Here is a 14,677-nt window from a genome sequence, read left to right on the forward strand (position 1 = left end):
CTGAAGTCTAGTTTTGCTTCACTCATTTTAGAAAAACAATGCAGAAAAATTCATTTGAAAGCAGTCAGTCAAGTGCTCTCACATTTTCATAATGGTTACAAAGACATAAACGGTAAAGAACAAGAAAGAAAATATTAAAGCATATTAAAAACAAAATGACTATTTAAATTAACTACATACTATATTTGTGTAAATTGCACATTTTAGATCCTGCAGTCTACTCTTTTCTGTAGCTGTATTTCCAGATCTCTCTGGACTTTTCTCCTCAAAACCTATTACGCAGACATCAATCCTACCCATTTTTCTTCGTGCTGTGGTACAGTCCCAGCTTTTTTCTATGGCACAGCTTGGACTGGATGCTGCTAGAACATCCCTCTGTGGGTGGGGTGGGGGTATCTGCACGAGTCTTAACTGCGTTGTTTTTGGATTACATCACTGCATCGTCACAGTGTGTTCAGTCTGAGCAGGGAAGAAGAGCACTTTCCATCCCAGGTCCTCTGTCACACAGCTGTTAGTCCTTTGCCGAGACCTCAGAGCTCCATTGACCGGCACACACGACATACTGCAGGAGGACAGACAGGCATCATGACTCAGGGCAAGGTATGTGCCTGCTGAAACCATATTCTCCAGTGACCTTCCCATCATTATTTACTGTTACTTACTAAAAATGATTTTCTATTTTGACAAATTCTCGATTGCCCTATGTTATTTGAATTACTCCTTTCTGTTTAGTCTTCTTATTTATAGCTAACAAATTTTATGGCAAAGTGGGCAATTCAGCTGTAAATACCACAAGGTTTTGACTTTTAATGATTCTGACATTATTGACTGTGGTGTTGTAACCTGCAGGTCCGTCTGTAGCCACTAGAATTGGCTCTTAATGTGATGTGATTTATTGCATTTCATCGCATTATGAGTCACGCTGTGTCACCACGACAACCAATTTCGGACTGCTGGTAAAACAATGCCATGTGACTTGCTGAGGCCTGTTAAAACGATCTTAATTTATTATACTTATACTATGCTGTCAAACATGTATTTTTTTTCCCAACAGCAATCTTGACAGGAGTAATTTGTCTTAAGGTCTTAAGAAAGCCATGGTCATACATTTTCCTGTATTTTCTAGATGTGTTCCACTAAAGTGGTTGGGAAATAAATATGCTGTATGGTCTAAAACAACAAATCTAATGTGGCCCAAGACTTTGGCACAGTACTGTACTCTGGTACCAGCTACTTATGTATAGGTATATCCAATTATACTTTTTTAAATCAGCATTTGAGCTTCAGGAAATTATTATAAGCCTTTCCTTAGACTTAGACTTAGACTTCCTTTTATTGTCATTGCACAGAATACACAGCAGTGAAAACCGGCACCGAAATTTCGTTGCTTGGCAGCAGATAAGAAACCAACACAAAGCATTGAATTTTTGTCACTTATGAGTTTTTGATGGGAAATGTCTTTTAACTTACTGTAAATGTCTATACATGTATCCAACTTTCCTACTTATGTATTGACATTATTGTAAGGTCAAAAATGTTGATTGTTATATTTATTGATGATGCTTGGATCCTAATAATCTCAAATATGACCTAAAGCATTAAAGGTCTTGATTTTGTTAATCCCTTTAAGACCACTGCCAACAGATGGAGGACACACTATCTGCCAGCTGTCAGTGTTTTTGTAGAAGCATATGGAGTAAAACTTGGGCATTAAGGAGTTCAGGGCACTTTATCACTGGGTAATCCAGCTTCATGTATCACTCAAATGTATCTTTATTAATTGCTTATACACATTTTTACAAATAAACTGTATTTTATAGAGGGTATGTTAGACCTGGCACTCTACACTCAAGACTGGGAATTTGAAGTTCACATTAAATCTAGGGGATCTCTTGAAATAACAAACTAAACCACAGCATTTGCACTCTCAGCTGTTCCTTGAAAACAAGACCACCAATGACTCCTCCTGTGGACAGGCCTCAGTGGCACCTGCTCCTCCCAGCTATGAGGAAGCCACTGCAGGTAGGAAAACACGCCACCTTTGTTGTTCTTTTTAAGAAATCGCTATAATTATGTATAACATGTGGTGCAGTTGTGATGGAATTACATTCATTTAAACTGTCTTTTCTCCAGGCACCAGTGCCCCATGTTACAATGATGCTGAGATGCTCACAGAGTTCACTTGGGATGATCGCAACATCAGGAGGGTTTTCATCCGAAAGGTATAGAAAACGTTATTGGCACAATAATTGCAACTGATTGATTTAACTGATCAGTTCTCATCAATGACCACTTTCCTAATATAATTCCTGAATACTGTTGAAATTTAAAAACCTGACTAGTATCTACACAGTACGTTTTCCTACTCAAACTTGCTTTCTCTTAGGTGTACACCATCTTGATGATCCAGCTTCTGGTCACTCTTGCTATTGTGACTCTGTTCACATTCTGGTAAGACCAGACTTTTTCAAAATTCTCAGAAACATTAAACACAGACTGAATTCTGATAATAATCCACTGGGTGGTGAGCTTACTTAAGATGATCTTGCTTTTAGTGACCCTGTGAAGGACTACATCCAAACCAACCCTGGGTGGTACTGGGCCTCTTAGTAAGTATCAAGTTTGGTCACTCTCAAGTCAGTAATACAGTGTTGTTCCACCTAACGCTAACGAAATATAATATTTCAATATTTTTGTTCAACAGTGCTGTATTCTTTGTTACCTATCTGACCCTGTCTTGCTGCTCTCAACCAAGGTAGATTGAATTATGTCTCAAACGTCAGCACACATCACCAGAAAATAAATGCATATAATTAAAAAAATTTAATAAAAAAAGTCCACCATTGTGGCAATCACATAAAAGAAACTTTACATTTCTGAAGTAATGTCATTCCAACAGGAGACAGTTTCCATGGAATCTGATTATGCTCGCCATCTTTGTGAGTACAAGGGTTGAATGGTCATGTTTTCATATACTGTTCATGTATAGATGTTTAGACTGATTATACTTTTAAAAAAAAATATATATATAAAATTACATTGTGAAAGTGAGATTTAAATTTCTAAAAATGTCTTGTTACAGACCCTCGCCCTCTCCTACATCACCGGGACATTATCCAGGTATACTTTTGTTTGTTGTCTCACTGTGTCATGTAACTTATGTGTGTTACTTTGCATAATACACTGCCTGGCCAAAAAAACAGTAGCCACCTAAAAAAAGGGTCACACACTCTAATAGCCTTTGGCTTTGATTATACCACTCATTCGCTGTGGCATTGTTTCAATAAGCTTCTGCAATGTCACAAGATTTATTTCCGTCCAATGTTGAATTCATTCTTCACCAATATCTTGATTGATGATGGGAGAGTCGGACCACTGCGCAAAGCCTTCTCCAGCACATCCCAAAGATTCTCAGTGGGGTTAAGGTCTGGACTCTGTGGTGGCCAATCCATGTGTGAAAATGATGTCTCATGCTCCCTGAACCACTCTATCACAATTTGAGCCCATGAATCGTGGCATTGTCATCTTTGAATATGCCCGTGCCATCAGGGAAGAAAAAAATCAATTGATGGAATAATCTGGTCATTCAGTATATTCAGGGAGTCAGCTGACCTTATTCTTTGGGCACATAATGTTGCTGAACCTAGACCTGACCAACTGCCAAGACTACCAACAATAAACGGCTACTGAACTTCTTTTTTTTTGGACAGGTCAGTGTATCTCTCTTTGTGTTCTCTATATCATTTTTATTAAAGTCTATCTTGCGTTTTTCATTATTCCTGTTTTAATAGTTTCTATAATACCAAGTCAGTGGTGATGTGTCTGGGCATTACAGCAGCAGTTTGTCTCCTCGTCACACTCTTCAGTTTCCAAACTAAAGTGAGTCAAATATTTTTGATATTTTATCTGATGTTCTCAGTTTCAGTTTACTTGACTGAGAGGGAAAATGTTGGTGTCGGCTTTTGACTTTTATGTACTTTCTTCTCCCAGTTGGATGTTACATCATACCAAGGCGTGCTCTTTGTCTTCTGCATGGTCATGCTCCTCTCAGGATTTGCGCTCGCACTTGTCCTTCCCTTCCAATATGTAAGTGCAACAATCTAAATCTACATCAACTACATTTTATACATTTAAAGGGTTAAGGGAGGATTTTCAGACAACCAAGATCAATTGTGATAACCAAAAGTCTGATGTGAGACTAATTAGGCCAATCGCATCACATTGGGATTTAAGTGCTGCCACCCCATCTAATTGAGTCTTTATTGCCATTCAGGTACCATGGTTGCATGCTATCTACGCCGTCTTGGGAGCGATACTATTTACCATGGTAAGAGTAAAGACACTCTCGAGTCAATATTGATGGGAGAGATCATATGTTGAAGACAACAAAATAAAAAGATGTATTTATTTGTTGCAGTTTTTGGCATTTGACATCCAACTGCTAATGGGAAACAAGCGGTACGCCATGAGTCCAGAGGAGTATGTCTTTGCCACTCTCAACATCTACCTTGATGTCATCTACATATTTTCCTTCTTTCTCCAAATCTTTGGAACAAAACATGAGTAAACTCCACCCCACATTTCTAAACGATACAGAGAAGGGCTGCATCAGTAGGGAGACTTTTATTTCTGAGTGATGCTGGCAAGTACTCCATGACTAAGTTAGCTGTACCCTCGCCCTACTCTATTCTCTCTAGCATGTTTAGGAACCCATACAGCATAAAGAGGTTAGGTTACTAACTTTACTTTACAGAAAAAATCCAGCTGTGATCCAGTTCCATTTAACACTGATAAAACATTCTGTGAGTGTCCGTATGGAGCTTTGTGTCCATGCATGCTATAGTATCACAAATCTCTTAGCAAACAGTAAATAGAATAATAAATGTCAATTCTGTTTAAAAGGTATTTGATCCAGAATTCATCATGCATGACTCCCAAGTTTGTCATGTGTGATAAACCAGTCAATGGACTTTGTCTTTGTGTGATGATTTAGTAATTGAGAGCACAAATGTAATGCCTTTGTTTTTCACTAATCTGGTTTTAAGAGTTGGAGTATATATTAGTATATTGGTTTTTGAAAGACAATTCAAAAAATAATTTTGTCAATATTAAATTTGGGATGTTACTGCTCCTGCCACTGCTGCTGTAAACTATATGGTCAATATGTTGATTTGTTGCGCCACTTTATTTCAAAACTGTCATTTATTGCTTTAATTTGATCTATAATGCACATGTGGGTATATATGTGGTTGCAACCAGAAACAAATGTTTTTAGCATTATATTTTTTCACTGAAATTGAGACTGAGGTGGTGACATATGAAAAACATAAATGATAGTGCCATACATCTACAGACTTACTGTATAGTAACTTTTTGATAAGGAAAGACATGAATGCTTTATTTCATAATTATTTTTTTATGACAGTGTATGATATGTTGTAGAGGGATGAGATACATGAGTGGTGTGGAGGTTAAATTTAATTAGGTTTTCTGAAGTGACCTTGTAGAGTGTTGTATGCTTTTCATTGCAGTATTTGTGTCACTGTATGTATTTATTAAAGGGTGAATGTGTATGAATGTGCTCACTGATTGACTCTGATTTGTAGATCTAAGGCACAATATGGCGAATGGGAGCTTTTTTTTCTGTTTTATGTTTTCATAGATGACTCTAAAAATTCATAGCTCATACCAGCTCACTGATATTCAAAAAGTTGCCCTGAATGTGGGCTTTATATAAAGCAACCAATGTCCTTATTGTCATTTAGTTCAGTGCATTTCACTACTTGTGAAGCAAGAATTGCACAATGCAATCAACACATATTCATCAAAATGTTTGATGATGTAACTGATTTTAATTTAATTCACACAAATTAGTCATGGAAGGTAATAGATATGGACCAATGAAGATGAATAGTAAAACTATGATGTGCTGCTTGCATGTGATGACTGCTATTACTTGCACAGGTAAATATTAATAATGTGCCTAATAAAGGTGTTCCTCACTCATCCTTCAGTATACTGCCAATGGCAACATACCATGCCTAATCTAAAGCACAGTTCACATCAAGCGACTTGTGTCAAGGCTCCAAACCAGTTATATAATTAGTTGAGTGAACTTCTAGTCTGGTCAGGAGGGAGCAGGTCAACTGAAAAAAAAGTCAGGTTTGACAAAATGTAACTGTTTAGTAATTAGAAATTAAAATGATATCTTGATAATACATCATGATGTTGCAATTAAAAATATTAAGTATGATATTGCACACCATTTCAAAGTAAAAGTGTTTGTTTTGATATATAGTTCACAACATATTTATGATGCAAAATGAATCTGTAAATAACAAAAGCAGATGGAAATACAATGAGATCAAGAAATCAAAATAACATCTAGACAATTGTAATTAAAACATAGAGAAGCATATATAATTTAATGTTGAATTTAATAATGAGATAAAAATAACAAGTTATCATTATTGTCATTAGTAATGTTATTATTATTATCATTATTATTATTATTACTATTATTATTACTATTATTATTATACAAATATTGTTCACTGTTGGTCAGTTTGGGCCAGTTTTCATTTTCATTTTAAAAATAAGTGAAGGGCTGAGTTTGAGACGCAGGAAAATCACACACGCGTGCATTTGCATGACTAAAATGTTAACGGAAAACAAAGAATAATCAGGAAGATGCATTCTCATCTATTTATATACGGGTGCGACAGACAAACTAAATTGCGTTCCCTTAAGTCAAATGCCGCTGGTTGTAACGTGACATTAAATGCTCTCCTCCACTCCTCTGTCGACCAGTCCGCCCGTGCTGCACTCACACTGGCTGCAGGCTGTTGTCCAATCACAGCGCACGACAGTAGTGCGTCTTGTTCAGCCATGTTGTGGTTTTGAATGAGGAAGAAGCGGGAGATGTCTTTCTTCAACGAGTTTATGTGCGATTTAAAGTGACGTTACGTATATGTGAACAAGTTTGGATGCGACTCAACATGATAGCGGTTTTTCCGAACGCGTTGTTTGCGACTTAACGCATTCCTGTGGGAATTTAAACATACTTTCATAAATTAGCCGTGCAGCTAACAGCGTCAGCTAGCTACCGAGCAGAGTGGTTAGCGTAATTGTTAGCTAGGCAACTACCTTATTCTCAGCCAAGTGGCTAACAGTTAGCTCGTGTCTTAGAAAAGTGAAATGATAATTGTGATGCGTGTCTACCTTTCAGACAGCCTCAGTTATCTCGCCTGAGGCGAATGAAGTGTATGAACTGAATTTGGTTTACCACAGTGCCAGGTAAACTGAAAGCAGCCTGAGCGCTCCATAGTCACTCCAGCGGCGCTACATGTAAAACTTTTGAACCATGTTGAACAAAATCTACGGATGGATCGAAACGAGTTTAGCCAATCTTCGCGATGGTGTACCAGCTGCGGAGGATGTGGATGTACGCCGGGCACCAGGAGAGGGTCAGATGAAGAGGAAAAGACCAATCGAATGGTATGAGCTGTAAAAGCGGTATCCCCCCGGTGTGGCATGTTGTCAAGTGTATTAATTTCGATATTTTCTTTCCTCAAGTTTGGATGATGGACACAACATCGACCAAGACGGCATACTGATTAAGAAATCACGAATGGGTAAATGCAAAACCATGCACTATGTTTTATTCTATGTATTTGTTACGTATTTTGTTCATTTGAAGGGTTCAATTTACAATTAAAACATCAATATGACATTATTTGATGCAGAATGTATCAGACCCTTTGCAAGACGTAACTACTCAAAGACGGCGTTTAGTACACCACTGTACTTTGACACACAGTGAATAAAAACCGTTATAAAACGACAATTATTAGGTATTTCCAGTTCAACTGTATACATATTATTATTATTATTATTATTATTATTATTATTGTTATTTTTATGTATTTATTAATTTTAATTTTGTCAACCAATGCAAAATATACAATCCCTGGCCACTTATTAAGGTACACCTGTTTAATCAGCCAACCACAAGGCAGCAGCTCATTAGGCAGCTATAGTCAAGATGATCTGTTGAAGTACAAACACATTTATTAGATAAACATAAACCAAAAGAAGTGTTTGGCCACAATCTTACTTCCTAAATGCAGTGTGGCAAAATTGTATTGCAAAGTCTTATATGGAAGATAAAATGGAAAATTTACTGGGTGGACACACACACAAAAAAAAAATTCAAGAAGCATAGAGTTTATTGCTCCAGCATTTTGTGAAGAATCTACTGACTGTTGTCTGTTATTTATCTAGGGGACATCATTGACAGTGTCAAGGTTGCAGCTGAAGGTGTTAAGAGTCACAGTTCCAATGTGGCTGCATGGATGAGAAACACTGTAAACCCTACAAATATACTTCCCGCCTCCCCTGGACCTCCCACTGGAGAGGCACAGGCCTCAACATCAGCGGCAGCCTGGGCAGGCAGACCAGTAAGTTATTAATTTTATTTTTAGGGTATTATCTTGAAGAGTCTTAAAAGTAAAAAAATAAAAGAATTATTTATATATATACATATACACACGTGTGTTTTTGTTTGTATCAAGATTGCTGAAAGGAACTCTCTGGATGATACATTTGCTTCTCCCTCAACAACGTTGGAGTGGAAGACCTCCAAGTCAGGTAAGCCTGTCTTCATTTAAAGCATTGTTTAATCGTTTGCATGAAGAGTGATTCGTTCATTTAATTACTGTCTGTTTCTTTTCTTTGCATCTCTAGAATGGTTACGTAATGAAAAGTCCATCATGGGATCAAAACTCTGCAGACGACAAGTATGCATGAGTTCTGTGCACCGTGAGTTGCCAAAAACAAATGGGCATTCACTCAACTTGCCGCCATTTGTCACCCCTAAATTGTACCAATCTCCACGGCTTGGCAGGCCCTTAAACCTTCGACCATATGGAACAATAAGGTATTGCTTTATATCTTTAATTGTCTCTACAAATAAAAGTATTTCCTTGCAAGACTAGTTGCTTTTTTTGCATGATGTATCAATGTGCTTTTGTTAGTTCATGGTGTTTGATTTATCATTTTTGTAGTGGACAGAGCACCTCAAACAGCTCTAGCACCAGCATGTACGAGAAGACTTTCCCCATCAAAGTGATGCAGAGCCCTACACACAGCACCTCGTCTGGGCGCATCCACAGGGTCAAGCCTCGCTGCACAGCACAGGAGGTCAGATATCAGGACAACAAGTCACGATTTGGCTTCTTATCCAGCTGATATGTCTATGTAGAGCTCATGTTTTTTCTCTGTTTGTCTAGTCTGTTCGGGAAGAGGAGAAGGAGGTCTACAGGCAGCTTCTGAGTATGGTCTCTGGTGGTCAGTCATCTTTACTTCACAACGGCAGCTCACATGCCATTGTGAGATCCAATAGAGATTTGTGAGTACCCATACAAATAAAGCCTAATTTCCACCAAGCAGTACAGTGCAGTTCAGCTTGCCATAGTACAGTATGGAATGTAATATGCGGGATCTACATAAGAAGGGTTATGTCGTAACTGAGCGACACAGTGTAGTTAGCTGATAAATTCCACAAAGAAGAAGGTTACACAGTACACAAAGGGCAACAATGGAGTTCGTTCAGCATTCCATGTTTGGCATGTGGTTGTTTATCACACAAAGATGACATGCTTCTTTTGAGAGTATGGAAGAGGCTGCATGGGAAAACACCACTGTTTACCCCTACCGTCACACATAACTGATAATTCTCTATTGAAAAATCAACAGACTGCAGTGTGTCTTGCTCCCCTCTGCTGGAGCTGGACCACTGTGCTAGATAACCCCAATGGAAGGGTGCCAAAATATGGAATGGTAAGGCTTGGTTATTTTGGTAGGCCTCTCAACATTTGACAACAAAAATGGCAATATTTGCATGATGTACCGAACTGAATGCTTGCTGGAAATGAGGCTTAACATTGCCAGATTTGAGATGTTAATAAAATGCCGGGTGTAAATTTACAAAAATTCTTGTTTGTTTTGTGTTAGTTGCTCATTTTGTATATGCTAGACGGGTAAACCATGTTTTCGCTTGTTTTTGCTTCTCCAAAAGTTATGGCTTGTAAAATAAATTAATCGAAGTATTTGAATTCTAATCCTACTGTTTAACCCAGTGGTTGTTCGGACAGTGTCTAAATATTGTCTGCCATCTCATCTGCTTACTGCTGTCGTGTTCTCCTCAGCACCAGTTTCCTGTCCACCAGCCGGAGACTGTTGCAGCTCTCTTCCCCTGTTGGGTCAGCGGCAGGGGAAACTTCTGAGGGGACCAGTGGCCCCCCAAGCCCACGAGGGATGTCAAGCCAGAGCTCCAGCAACCTCCCCAGCCCAGAAGGGGCTTCCAGCAAACCAGGTATCCAGACATGGTCTCTGGACGCTGACATTAGCTCCAGCAGAGAAGCCTTCTCCCCATCTGCTCTGCAAGATAACTCCTCTCAGGACACCCAGTCATCAGGTAAGAAACTTGTCTAAGCTTATCATAGTGCTTATGAAAATTTGATTTAATAGGCCCCCAAACATAGTTATTTACATAGGGCCCAGACTGAAAAATCTCACCATTTCCCTGTAACGTAACGCTTTTGCTTATTTTCGTTTTTTAGTTTCAAACTTCTTGTCTTCTTTTGCAGCTCATGATGGGGACTCTGTTATTATTATAAATGAGAAAAAGGGTAAAAAGCAGGACAGCACAAGGTTTGTTTTCAGTTTCTTGCATCATTTCCTGATGGGCTGTATTTCTGTTTCTATTTTGGCTGTGTTTCATTTATTCTCATTTAATAATGTAACATGTAATGTGATTAAATATGCACAGTGAAATATGTATCTAATATCTTAACATGTAGTTCATACTTTTATTTGTTATTTGAGTAAATTCAACAAAGCTTAGTTGACTTAAGTGGTTTATCCTTGCACACAATAACATGTTGATCTGTCTGTACAGCGTGCCATGTTTCCAAGCGGAGTTATGGATCAAGGAATTGTAAGGGCTAAGAATATACACTAATCACTATATAAATAATTGATCCATTATGTATTGATACTGTGTTTGAATGGAGTAATAAGTTTGGAGTTTTTGTCATTGTAGAACTAGTATGTACGACTCTCGGGCAAGAGAGAGACGGAGACAGATAGAAGAGCAGGAGGCCCTGGCTGCTCAGCTGCTGCGACAGGTGACTTCTCATCACTGAGGCTATTTTACATGTACCTTGTGTCATATATTATGTATTGTCTCATTACTTCCTGTTAACCATTGCCTTGTTGTTACTGTACTCAGCGCCTGTCTGAAGAAGGGCAACGCAGCCCAGATGTGGAGGTTCATATTCGGGTCCCTTTAGAGAAGGAGGTTCCTTTGACTGCTGTCATAGAAAAACCAAAGGTTTTGGAAGACAAACCAGAATTCCCTGAATTTACTGAGGTATTAGTGATGAATATATGATGTGCTTGGTGTTTGTGGTCATTTGAATTCCGTTTCAAAACAAGAAATGCTTTCGTGTAGTAACATCAGGCATGAAGTTGAAAGACTGTCTTAAAAAGAGTCTTCCTTTAAAAAAAAAAAAAGGGAATAATTCTTGAAACATTCAGGCTTACTGTATATTAAGTTCTGTTTAAAATCAAAGCAAATAGTTTTTAATAATTCGATGAGATTCACAAAAAAATAGTTAGGCAGAAAATGCATTTGGTATTTTGTAATCCCTGCAAACATAAGATTTTTTGTACACACTTTTCCAAAGAAAATAAGTCAAAGTAATGTTTGCTGCTTTTTCTCATGTACAATTTGTTTCTGTTCAGGAAATGGAGGCTGAGGTAAACCGGGTGCTGAGAGGAGGTAGTCCTCATGAAGTCTTAAGTGAAGGTTTTGGTCTCAGCCTAACTCGCAAAGACCTGCAGACGCTCAGCAACCTCAACTGGCTGAATGATGAAGTGAGCGCATATTATCCTCAAGCAAAGACTTGCATATACCATGTGCATGTAATATTTGTTGCCCAACTGAGCCAAACATTAGTTCCTGTCCGTTTAATTGCAACTTCCTCCATTTGTCAGGTGATCAATTTTTATATGAACCTGCTGGTTGAGCGCAGCAAGGACCCCAGCTTGCCATCCGTCAATACATTCAACACTTTCTTCTACCCGAAGCTGCGCAGAAGTGGCTACACTGCCGTCCGCCGGTGGACCAAAAAGACAGACATTTTTTCTAAAGACATCCTATTGGTTCCTGTCCACTTGGGGGTGCACTGGTGCCTTTCTGTAAGTTGTAATAGTAAACTCTGAAAAGTTTACAATAGCTTTCATTTTGCAGAGTATTTTGTTTTAATGTGCACCAATTTCTTCCAGGTTGTGGATTTCCGGAAGAAGGCTATCATGTACTTTGACTCTATGGGAGGAAACAACGATAAAGCCTGCCAAGATTTGTTGTAAGTATCCATATCAGATATAGTTGTTGTTAAATGGGAAATACTGTTTATTTGGAGAGCTAATATTTACTTCAGCAGGAACATTTGGAACTTAAGAGATTTTCCCGCCCCTCTCCTTTCTCTACCAGTGTTACCTGTGGCCTCACAACAGGAGTCTGTTTTTCATTCTCTGTAAACTTCAGTCAGGGATATTTTACATGTTACTGTTGATGAGTTATTTTAAAGATGATGCACTGTGCAGCTCTGTCATCAAGGCAAATGCAAGTATTTGACTCGGTTTCAGCAGATACTCAATTTGGAAAAGATCAAATTTGGATCAAGAGGCAAATAACTGATAGAAACACCCCTAATTTATGTGATCAGTTGCAATGTATTAGAATGTTTTTTTGTGTCCCCAGTGAATATCTGCAGGAGGAAAGTAAGGACAAAAAGGGCAAAAAACTGGAGACCTCGGGCTGGACTCTATGCAGCAGAAAGGCCAATGTAAGTCCAACACACACATATGAGCTCAGAGCATCAAGTTAATAATTTCTATTGTTGTATTTGAGATTTGACAGTATAAATTAAATTTGGGAAGTCAGGTGACTCGGTCTGTATAGAATTAGAACAGATTGGACACAATTTAGATAAAGAAAATGTCATGAATAATCCGACTCATGGATTATCACTATAATCACTTTGCCTTATCAATTTGTTTCAGTGGCTCATTCTTCATGTTCAGTTAAAAGGATATTAATGTTTTAAATATGGCACCTGTATAAATATACCCTTAAAATGTTTATTTTCAAAGCAGAGTCTCTGCATTTGAATCAAGTTGTAAGTTGATTATTGATAATGACAAAATGTCAGAAAATGTATTTCATTTTTTGCACCGCAAGCTTGTCATGTTAGACTTTTTAAATGTTCATATTTCTCTTTTTTTACTGTCTTTGCTCTCAGGAAATCCCTCAGCAAATGAATGGTAGTGATTGTGGAATGTTCACGTGCAAATATGCAGATTACATTACCAAAGACAAGCCAATCACATTCACACAGGTAATCACAAACAGCAGCAAAGATGTGGTGGTGAATTCATCCGCGTGCCCTAAAAAAGGCTCACATGACCTCTTTTCTATTTCACAGAAACACATGCCCTACTTCAGACGAAGAATGGTTTGGGAAATCGTGAAGCACAAACTGTTGTGATGTTAGTCGCAACAGAAGGGGATTGTGAACTATGTATAGTCCTTTCGCGGTGTTACCAACATGAGTTGCAGCTACGGCTGAGCTACAGTCGCACTGTTCTGGGAAAAGACTTGCACACCAGCTTATCAGATCAGGAAACCAGCTCTGCCACTTCCTGCTGTCCAAGGCCAATTAAGCCCTCAGCTGTTTTTGACTGAAGGGTTATTGCTGATACACCCAAGCACTGCCTCCCTGTCTTCTCGAATGTTTTTTTGTCTGTTATGGTGCGCCCATGGAACGTCAGTATAGCAGCTGAAACACTGCATGGTTTATGTTTATGAAACAACACTTGTATTGACATACCATACTCTGAGCTGCAACGTTCACTCTGATGCAGACTCGCAAAGTTTACATGTTTGGTGTCTTACAGGGAGCTGACTAATATGTTGCATTGTTTTCATGACAGTAATGCATCATTTTGCAGTCAGTGTTTGATAGTAATGTAAGTTGTGTTCACTCTAACAATATGATTTGCCCTTAAAACTGAAATTTGAATGGACTCTTGTCAGAAACTTTGCTTCTTTGAGCTTTTTTTCCCCCTTGCAATATAAGTATTCTCACACAATGGGGCTAGTTTTTAAAATTTTTTTTGGATAAAATACATACATAAATACAAAAATCTTCAAATGTGACATTGCCTCAGAGTATGATTTAGAATGAAACCAGTGTTGTCCCACAAACACAATAGTCTTAGTTGCAGTTTTGCAGTTTGTTATTCATATTCATCGGTCTTGATAAAAGATTGTAAATTAAGGTCCAAAATATATTTTATGTATTTTAGTTCCAACAGCAAAATATTTTGAATTTTGTACATATTTAAATCATATAAGACCCTTGAACAGTGTAATATACCTTTTCTTTTTATATACCCGTTTCGTATCTATTTTTATCTAGAGCCAAGTCTGTTTTAGAAATAAATTCTCATGTATTGTGACTGTTGTTTGTACCTCAAAATAACTTCGAGATTCATAGAAACACTGCCACATCTGATAAACAACAGCATATGTGGATTTGTCTTATCT

At 38.1% G+C, this 14,677-nt stretch overlaps 2 protein-coding genes across 2 annotated transcripts; both read left to right on the plus strand.

Annotated features, from left to right (window-relative positions):
* Positions 1-180: 180 nt before the first annotated feature.
* LOC131469089 (protein lifeguard 2-like) lies at positions 181-5,581 on the plus strand. Its single transcript, XM_058643941.1, has 12 exons — positions 181-600; positions 1,932-2,022; positions 2,134-2,222; positions 2,387-2,451; positions 2,556-2,609; positions 2,705-2,755; positions 2,900-2,939; positions 3,083-3,120; positions 3,792-3,879; positions 3,991-4,086; positions 4,274-4,327; positions 4,418-5,581. Exons 1-12 carry the CDS (start codon positions 586-588, stop codon positions 4,565-4,567), a joined length of 831 nt encoding a protein of 276 aa, XP_058499924.1. The 5' UTR covers positions 181-585; the 3' UTR covers positions 4,568-5,581.
* A 1,232-nt stretch (positions 5,582-6,813) lies between these two features.
* Positions 6,814-14,589, plus strand: senp1 (SUMO specific peptidase 1). The gene is made up of 18 exons (XM_058642533.1): positions 6,814-7,497; positions 7,576-7,634; positions 8,284-8,459; positions 8,574-8,649; positions 8,746-8,938; positions 9,066-9,201; positions 9,291-9,409; positions 10,209-10,477; positions 10,650-10,713; positions 10,961-10,999; positions 11,105-11,189; positions 11,294-11,434; positions 11,809-11,940; positions 12,061-12,264; positions 12,352-12,431; positions 12,830-12,914; positions 13,371-13,466; positions 13,554-14,589. Exons 1-18 carry the CDS (start codon positions 7,364-7,366, stop codon positions 13,614-13,616), a joined length of 2,151 nt encoding a protein of 716 aa, XP_058498516.1. The 5' UTR covers positions 6,814-7,363; the 3' UTR covers positions 13,617-14,589.
* The last annotated feature ends 88 nt before the right edge of the window (positions 14,590-14,677 follow it).

Source organism: Solea solea, chromosome 11 (assembly GCF_958295425.1).
Source record: "Solea solea chromosome 11, fSolSol10.1, whole genome shotgun sequence".
Lineage (NCBI taxonomy): Eukaryota > Metazoa > Chordata > Actinopteri > Pleuronectiformes > Soleidae > Solea > Solea solea.

Coding starts and splice junctions, on each gene's coding strand:
- senp1 (XM_058642533.1), top strand. CDS start 7,364: ATGTTGAACAAAATCTACGGATGGATCGAAACGAGTTTAGCCAATCTT. Junction 11,435..11,808: donor AATTCCCTGAATTTACTGAG/GTATTAGTGATG, acceptor GTTTCTGTTCAG/GAAATGGAGGCTGAGGTAAA. Junction 12,432..12,829: donor AAAGCCTGCCAAGATTTGTT/GTAAGTATCCAT, acceptor TTGTGTCCCCAG/TGAATATCTGCAGGAGGAAA.
- LOC131469089 (XM_058643941.1), top strand. Junction 3,121..3,791: donor ATCACCGGGACATTATCCAG/GTATACTTTTGT, acceptor CTGTTTTAATAG/TTTCTATAATACCAAGTCAG. Junction 3,880..3,990: donor TCTTCAGTTTCCAAACTAAA/GTGAGTCAAATA, acceptor TTCTTCTCCCAG/TTGGATGTTACATCATACCA.